The sequence below is a fragment of the Apteryx rowi genome, unplaced genomic scaffold (genome assembly GCF_003343035.1).
Source record: "Apteryx rowi isolate R43461 unplaced genomic scaffold, aptRow1 scaffold_146, whole genome shotgun sequence".
NCBI classification, from domain to species: Eukaryota; Metazoa; Chordata; class Aves; order Apterygiformes; family Apterygidae; genus Apteryx; species Apteryx rowi.
The window spans coordinates 163567-173061 of record NW_020447708.1 but is presented as its reverse complement, the minus strand read 5'-3'; the positions used below and the strand labels follow the sequence as shown (position 1 = coordinate 173061).

The following is a 9495-nucleotide window of genomic DNA, read 5'->3' as shown; positions in this document are numbered from 1 at the left end:
TTAATTAGTTTATCTGGTTTTGTCCTATTTACATTTTTAAAAGTTTGAGGGTCTTCCTCAACTTTCCAGTAAGTCTGCTGAAAATTACCTCCATAACGCTGCATGAGGAAGCTTTAATCTCTTCAAGAATTAGAACAATAATTTAGAGCCTGTCTGTGCAGACAGGCTCTCCCATCCAGCTCCCTACCTTTCACTATTGATTGCACAGGCTGCAGTAGTGTGTGCTACCACCTGCATGGCGGTGGAGTGGTCCCCGTGGCCCATCTTCATGCCTCATTAGTGTACCTCAGCATTTGTGGAGAGATCAGCTACTTCATTTCTATGCAAATTCTTTCCTTTTTCACACTCTGAGTTTCTCTGCATCTCCCTGCTTTCCCTGAGCAAATTCAGTTTAACGAATGAGCAAAGCTTTACTGTTGAATCAGCACACAAACACCTTACATCAGTTTCTTAAGTGCAGATTGAGCATGGGGCGTGCATACTCAACCTTGAACTGAACTGCTGAATGATGCCCTCCCTCCCCTCCATTGCTATAAGCTACACTCTTCTAGCAAGACTAAATCTTCAAATTTTTCTGGTTTCTGAAACTTAAAGGGAGGATGGGATCAGGATACTCAAAAGCTCAGCCAGGTAGGGTACAGACTGGAATAGCTATTCAACAATTGTTTATCATGTAAACTGTTCTATTTTTATACTTAGTGTACAGCGTTTCAAATTGGTCTTGAGGCTACCCTCAGCCAACCATGAGCAACGTTAGCAGTAGTTCTCTATATTGTACCTCAGAGCCTGCATCTTGTGTTCTCAGCTGAGATGGACTGTCTGCTTCTGGATACTAAAGAGGAAATGGCCTCTACTACCAGAAGACCCACAAATTCCAAACACCTTGCAGAGAGAAGTGGTGAGATGCACAGGAAAAATTCCTTACCTGACTTAAGCAGAGCTTCCACAGATTGTCTATCCTTCCACTCCTGCCCAGCCTATGTAAATGACAAACGCCAAACCTAATTATCAAGATAAGCATGGCCTAAAAGCAGTTATTGTACACTTCAGCTCACTCCATCTTGGATATGGACTAAATCACATGATTCACTTAAGAAATAAAATGTTGTCATAGGAGTTTAGCATGGCCTAATTAGTAGACTTTAATTTCACACCTCACCTGATTCTGCAACAGCTTTCACACAAATCCTTAACGATATATTAGTTTTGCAAGTATAAATAGCGTGTTTCAAAGGGGAGCTGCCAACATAAAAAAAACTTTATAAGAAGGTACATCTTTCTCTTCTGCTTTTCCATTTGGTATAAGGGCAACAAAAAGCAACTTGATCTTAATGAGCTGTCACCTGAAAATGAAGGGGAATGAGAAATGAATGATAAATTCATGAATCAAGAGGTTGTAGGAGTTTGTTTATCCTTGATCCATAGTGAGATGTCAGGCCAGACAATTCAGGAGAAGGGTCTTGCATATCAAACCTACACTTGATTTGATCGGCTGATGTATTTGCTCAATTTCCATGAAGTAAGTCTATAAAGCAGATGCAGATCAAACTCTGACCTTTTTTGCAGACAGTTTGGAAAGACCTGACTCTTCTACATTTCAGGCCGTTTCAGGAAGGGGTTTCTACAGCATTAGGCAGATGAAAGAACCTGTACCTACAAATCATTTATTGCAATGTCAAAATGCTTAACCTTGATTATTTCACTCAACTGTCACTTGTAACAGAAGGCATGATCAGAGAACCTCTGTCATGAGGAAGAGGGAAGTCACATACTTGACTGGCAACAGGGGGTCTGTATAATCATTCCTGAAACACAGATTTGAGTGTGATTGTATTGATACATCAACAGTCAAACTTCTTCAAAATAAGAGTTATATCAAAAATGGCATGGACAATTTTTTTTCTTTTTGTCAGCATCTATTTCCACTACATTGCATTACCTTTAAATGTGAACTGCCACAATTTCTCTGTCCATCTTGTTGGTGAAATAAGAGATCATGCATAAATTCTATGAAAAAGGTATTCCTTTATTTTAAAAAAGGACTATTTTTTCCATTACCAAATGAAAACTTTACAAAGTAAAGCATTTCTCTTCCAATAATATTTTAATATAAAAACTTAAATCACTTATTCCGGTCTTACTGTTTTAACAGGAAGTCCTGTGGCACTGCAGGAAACTGAACTCAGATAGTTTCAGCTTCACTCCAATATCTAATCATAAGTTCATCACTTCTTTCAATAAAACCACTCCTGTGTGCCACTTACTATTAGCAAAACATCCTTATTTACAAAACAAAAATAAAGGAAAGCATGCTCACTAATCCAAAACAGACTAAACTCAAATAGCATTATTACAATGAGAAGCTTCGTTAAAAAAAATTTATTTTGAAAGTTAGACACAACCTTAAAATTGTACAAAGACAACAAGCACTCAAATTACACAAAGAATTAGCAGTGAGTACAATGGGAACACAACAGCAGTGAGTTTTGCCTCTTGTTATATGTAAATATAAATAGAGATCATCCTTGCCAAACTTCCAGCTCTTCCACTTTTTTCCTGAAAACCTGCTCATTATGCTACAAAACCTAGCAGGGAGTATTTCACCGTTCAGTTCAACAGAATCGTTAAAAGGGGCTCAGACTAAAAACAGTCCTTCTATCATGAGAATATCCCATACTTTGCAGAATCAAGTTTCTCTCTCAACTGAAAAACAGCTTTCCCTTTCATTACGTCAAATGTTTCACCTCCTCTAAAGACCAGCCAAATTACAGGCTTTAAACTGCTTAAAATATTAGAACTTGCTTACGGTTTTCCAGGAACATGCAAGCTGAAACTAACATGGTGCATACATGTAACGTAAGTAGTCACAAAACAGAAAATGTTGGTTTTGTCTAGTATTTTACTCTAGTATTTTACTCTTTGAAAGTGTTGTTCTAAGAAAAGCACTTCAAAGTCACTTTAGCTGTCATTGGCTAAACTAATATAAGTACATGGTCAGAGTAGAAAAAAATGTTTTTAATTACATTTCGAGCTTCAAATATATTAATAAAACCACCTGAGAGAAAAGTATCCCTTATAGCCAGCCCTACATAAGTATGTAAAATGAAAAGCAGAAGTTCCTACCATCCTCCCTTTACTTTTGAGAATACTCTTTACAGGAAATACATGGAAAAATAACACAGTGTTCTTGCAGAAAAAGGAAAACCCCATAGAGACTGTTAAACAACTTAACCACAGCCTCTGTTCTAGGATTGTTATTACTTAGGCTTTGACCTACCAGAAAGTAACTTCTGTTGTAAATCTTCTCTAAGATCAATAGTAATTAAACTAAGGTTATGCTTTGTCCATCTACAGCTACAATGGCAAAATAATGGTCTGAACCTGACCATTTGCAGGATTCAATTCCAAGACTGAGTGGAACCACTTTTACTTTAAAAGAAAATAAGTGTAACCGTCTTGTTGACGGTTTGGGTTATGTCTGTAAATATAAACTTGCTTGTTCATTGTTCTTTCTAGATTACCTAGAAGTGCTTTATTTTTCATTGTTTTATTCCACTGTGGGTATTTGCTGTAATGGTTCAGTATGTTGACTTTCATAAACCTTCAGAAATGTTTTTTTTTTTTCTAACAGAAGCATCCTATTGTTAAGCCACCATTGTCCTACAAGCTGCTGTGTATCTGAGTTAAGTTCAGATTAAGTCAGTTCCATTCAAAATCTTGATGCTCAATTTTTATTTCCAAATTGATAAAAGTTTGTAGCCTATGGCTACACTAGTAAGGTTTATCTTGAGGCTGGTATCCTCTGCATTAAAAATAAATGGTATTAATTCTGTAAATTGAGGTTCTATATACAGATTTTGCTTTACAAGGAGACAGCAAGCTTTTGAGAAACTAAGTGTTCTTTGTTGTTTTGCCCTATCGAAAATAACTGAATTTCTCTTTTTTAGCAAAAGCTGCTGATATTGCTAACTTTTACTTTCAAATAAAACCTTGCAAATGACTTCAGATCTTTCTCAGTTGAGCAAGAGCATATTTAATGTTACCATTAAGCTTTTCAAAATGTCTGTCAGTCTGCCAGTCTAGCAGAAAACTTACTACATTCTAAATTCTATATAAATGGTTATGTGATACAGCCTGTGAAGCTCCCAGTTAGCAAGGACTTATCTAAATAGCTCAGATTCATACCTTTTCATCATACCATTCTTCTCTAAATGCTTTCATTTTAATGGAAGCTTGTTTTCTCAGTACTCCATTGTTTTCTATTTGCTTCAATTCTAAGATAGCATTTATAAGCTTAAAAAAAAATTAAGCAAGGATGTTGCTTCCCTGCACTGAAACAGCTACTGTAAAAAGAAGACTTTCAATTATTCTTAGGACAGAAAAGGCTATTGGCAGTGTACCTTTCACTTGGCTTAAGAGGATTTATGAAACAGTACTAGCCCAAGGCAGTTCATGATCTTAAGTTAAAACCAAGTTTGTGCAATAGTATATGATATTTGGGAAGGCATATGTTGATATCTAGGATTAGAGGAAAAAAATTGCTTCTGTTATTTCTGGCCTAAGTTCTAAACCAGAAACCAGTATCATTGACAGGATTGCTGACTGCATGGAGTCCCACTGGTTTCAAAAGGGATCAAAGGTGCAGCAGTGTGCTGAGTACCTGTGTACTGGTATTCATGGATAGGCAGCCTTCTGTTTTTTTTTTTTCTCAGTTATACAAACATCTCTTCTAGCAGGCAGCTACAAGAAATGGTTATATTGTAAAACAAGTGCATTTCTTTAGAAGCTAACTGCACAAAAAACAGTTATTACTAAGTATGTAAGTCTGTTTTAATCCAGCAAGAGAGGCTCTGCTCTAGGAATAGCTACAGAAACAAAATAAATGGGTTTTGTGTCTCTTAGCAATTAATTAATATTGCTGTAAATATCCTGAATAAAAGGAGTAAAATACTGTGAAACTTTGTGAGGGGAAAGGAAGCTGAACAGAACCACCAGCTCCACTTGAGGGAGTTAAAGCACGCTTACACCATTATGTCCACTGAGTGGAGGATTTCTGTTACTAGGAGATGCTTGGCATCTCCTTGAATTTAGAGCTTCTAAGGGGAATCCAGAGAAGAAGAGGGTAGGCAGAAGTTGGTCATGTTCTAGCACCTTGCACAATGCTCCCTGCTTCCATTCAAAAACTTTACAGACCACGAAGTTGAGTGGACTATTTGGCATAATAACTTGGAATAGTTTAATAGTAGTTTACTAGATTGGGAGAGGGCAACATTATTAAAATTCTCCAGTTTATGATTCTACTTTTTGCCCGTACAGTAGATGTGGTCTTGGCACAGAATAAGAAATATAGCCCAGGTCTGTACTTCCAGTGTAGCTTTGAAGTATATACGCTTTCCTAGTCATGCTTACAGATACTGAATAGCCTTTGCAGTAACTATTTTGAAAACTATTTTAATCACTTTACCTCCTTTGACTAAAAGGGTGAGGATGAGTTCAGAAAAGTAAAGGACCTTCAGGGAGAGATGGGGAAGTCCCTTTTCTGTGCAGTGTAACAGGCCTGCTCAACTCCACTACTTAGTGCCTCCCCTACCCCCAATTTAGATTCAGCATCCGTTGTCCTGCTAAGAAGAAGAAAAAAAAAAAAAAGGCATTAATCCTCTCTACTAAGATCTTGGTCCAATTTTCATTGGCTAGCAGCTGCATTGCAAACCACACACACTTATTAGTTCGTCAATTTAATATTCCAAGATTGGCACTGAAACAGAAGGGAACAAGTTAAACTGAGAAAAGGAAATGGTGATTTAAAAAGTGTGCATGGTGAACCTGCAGAACTCCTTGCTTTATGAGAGTAGTGAAGTCCAGAGCTCCATACAAGAGACTGGCTGTTAAGCTAGATAATGAATACATCCACAGTTGCATCAGATAGGATAAGAGTATTCTAGAAGAAAAATGTTTTCTGTTTTAGAATATAAACCAAACTTCAACAGGAATTATCAATAATCCTCCCCCAAAATATCACTTATATTTTAACTAACCATTCTACAGCTTCTCGCACTTCAAATGTGCGGTACTTTTTCTTGGTCAGTCATGGACAGGATACTGGACAAAGCCATCCACTGATACAATTAACCATTCCTATCACACCATCTTCCTTGTATATATAGATGCACAGTTTAGGCAAGTGAGGTCCTCCATTCAAGTGCCTTTTTCTTAGTGTCAGTTACAGCTGGACTGAACATAGATAGGGTGTATGCCAGACACGTTCCCTACTTTCATTGAGAGTTCTACATCAATGTAGCTCTGAAGTCTGCAGCAGGGTTAGCAACAGTCTGTGGCATATCACTAAGTTCACAAACAGATTGTCATTTCTACAATAATACAAAATAGCTTGTAAAACCAATATGTAACACTGTATATATGCATGAATATAAAAATAAACGACACCATCAATATGTAAAACTTCACAACGATGATGGAAAACAGTTTTCTTCTCAACGGTCTTCGGTATTGATGAGTTGGTTCTCATTGTCATACCCATCAGGCAGGTATGCTTTCCTTAGCTGGTCTGACTTAGGTATGGAACTCCCATTCTTGACGTAGCGGGATAGGAAGGCTCGCACTGACGGATGATCAGCCTTCTCAAGTGGAATATTTGCTTCCAGGCACATTTTCACAAAGTCCTGGATGACGCTGGTTTTCTCTGTCTGAGCAGTGCTGTTGCACTGAAGGGAGGCAGTCAGAGTCCTTTGCTTCTTCCTGACGTTCTGTTCTTCAAACTCTGCCTTTCGCTTTGTATGCGTTTTAGACTTGAGGTGGTCGTTGATTGCAGACTTGCGAACATGATTCAGAACCACGTTGCATGAAGTACAGAACAGTTTTCCTCCATCTTCATGCAGTTCACTGCCAAACTCTGTTACACGATCCTGAGGCGTTACATATAAAGCAGTCTTCGAGCGGTTACGTGAAGGGGCCGACTTTACTCCAAATCGTTCCATTGTTGCCTTCAATAAACTTGTCCTGAAGGTTGAGGAAAAAAAAATGCTGTTAAAGTATGCTAAAGTTTCCAACTTGTAGACATGGATGCAACCTATTCAGTATCCAACATCATGCTTGTTACCACCTAAAAGTCAATCACATGGAAGATAAATATGTGCAACTATCACTGAAAAGTTCTGCATTTTGAAGTCTAAATAACTCTGGAGTCAGAAATTCCTCACAGGTGTCAGAGTAAAATAGTTCTTAGTCTCTACAATGGCAGAGTTCAACAGAACCCTCAAACTCAATCTGTTAGTCGCTGAAAGTCAAATAGAAAGTTCTTTTTGTTTTTCCCGAAGACAGTTTTTATCCTTTACTCGTTATGGTAAATAGTGTTTTCTTCTTAATATTTTAGATGTGCTTGACAGTTTAGGTTAGCTAYGTTGAGCTGGTATTTTTCTGTTTATTTCCTGAAAATCTGTATTACTTATGTTAGCAAAAACTTATTTGTCAAAATATCAGGCACAAAGGCCATTACTGTCATTTCTAAAGACTGATACAAAAGCCTGAGCTTTGTCAGCACTCATTTGGGAACACCCCCTTCTTTTGTCCCAGCTCAAACCACAACTATTAGATTGAGTCTTTACCTAGAGTCAAAAGAAAATCTTTTGTCATTGCAACACGAGATTGGTGAAACAGTCAGCCTAATGTGAACAGAAACTTGCATGTGTTTCAGCTCAAAATAAGAACCTAAGCAGACAGCTTCTCTGAGGAAGGTAACTGATAAGAGAAGAACAAGCTTTTGACTCCTTTTACATCACTCTAAATTACATTATGCTACTAAAGAAAGCAATAATCTAGTCAAGTGTATTAAAATCAAATGGGACCTATTTTTTGTTGCTTTTGAGAAATAGAGTAGCTGGTATAGATCTGACCCAGGATAATTTAAGTCCTTTTTAAAGTAAAGTTTAAGTCAAGAGACAGCTCAGCTCTAAGTTTTTTGAGCAAAATGGCCATTCAAGCTGATAAATTAAGTTCCCACTCCACTTCCACTCCACTTCCTCATCAAGAAAGAGACAATAGATGTTTCTTAAAAAGAATGTATTTGAAATAACAGGCTACCTGGGCATTTAGTTATGAATATGAATGATTTTGGAGAATTTAGTGTTACCTATGCATTCCAACTATAAGGTTGAACTACAGAGGTAAATACCTCCAGATGTATTACTCTCTGTCCCTGTTAATTTTGATACACACACACAATCTGCTGTTCCAACATTTTCAAAGATCAGCTGAACTTCCAAACTAACTCAACTATAAGTTGACCTTCTCCAACTTAAAGGACTAGATGGGATTTCTGCTGTCTGAAACACCTTTTACTTGTTCTGAAGACGCACAGAGACACAACACAATAAAAGAATAGAGAATTCGGTCTTTAAAATTGGCCCCTTAAAAAAATTTTTTTTGGTACACTAAGAGTTGAGAATCCTTTGAAAAAAAGGAGACAAAAATCAGTTAGTATTTTGAACTATGTGCTAGTTTCCAGAAATATCAGCCTTGAGTGACACTGCCCAACGCTATAGACTAAAATACATAATCCTTCTTCAGTATGAGTGGAACTTTTTTCACTCCTTTTTGTTGCTTTATGCAATTTATGCATGTGAGTTTCCTAAGTGACTGTTTCCTGAAATCAAGCTTTGAACAAGTCTTACCCTAACATGAACTTGTTGCTTGGAGTTTTGAAATAGCAAAAGAAATCACTTAGCAAAGTAGGGGCTTGCACTGATACTATATCGAAAATTGAAGCAATAATTCTGTGAACTGCAAAATCCAGTTTTTTTGTTGTTCATGCTGGTGGGTTTTTTTTAAAGGACCTAAGGTTTGACATAGATTCTTTGATGTCTATTAATGCCTGAACTACTACTGGGTTCCCAAGTGCAAGGGAAAGAGCAGGTGCATGCAGATAAGGCATCCAAGAGAGACATCCTATCCTCTGTTACACTTTTGAATGAGCTAAGGTTTTCAAAAGCAGCAGGAGCTCTGGACAGCACAAATGAATAAGCAAGCCTGGGCTAAAAAGGGACACTGGAGAAAGAACCATTAAAGGTACACATGATCTTTAGGCAAGACCAAAGAGTATTTGAGGTTAACAGGAAAACAAGTTTGTATTTTCTACTGTCAAACAGGTTTAGCTAATTACAGGCTACTTCCCCTGACAAGGTAACCAGGAGGCAGAGCTAGACGTGTATTTATTTCCCGGGGTTTCATCACTGTATTGACCACATGATTTGACTACTGCCTAAATACATAAGATGTCGATTCGTTTCAATTCCATGATTTCTCCGCCTCTGTTCCCGTTGGGACAGCATATCGATAGCGGACTCGACTTCACCGTTTGCTTAACAAAAAGATTTATTAATAAATGGGCCCAATCCTAAGCTGGCTTGTCAGTGCAGCCTAAGTTTTTGCAGGCACCGTCTGTCTTTCACAACCCTCAAGCCACAGCCCCCTCCCCCCCTC

General features: G+C 37.7%; 1 protein-coding gene across 1 annotated transcript; it reads right to left on the bottom strand.

Moving 5' to 3' along the window:
- Positions 1-2364: 2364 nt before the first annotated feature.
- Positions 2365-9419, bottom strand: CGGBP1 (CGG triplet repeat binding protein 1). Its single transcript, XM_026058367.1, has one exon. It carries the CDS (start codon positions 6993-6995, stop codon positions 6492-6494), a length of 504 nt encoding a protein of 167 aa, XP_025914152.1. The 5' UTR covers positions 6996-9419; the 3' UTR covers positions 2365-6491.
- Positions 9420-9495: the final 76 nt, after the last annotated feature.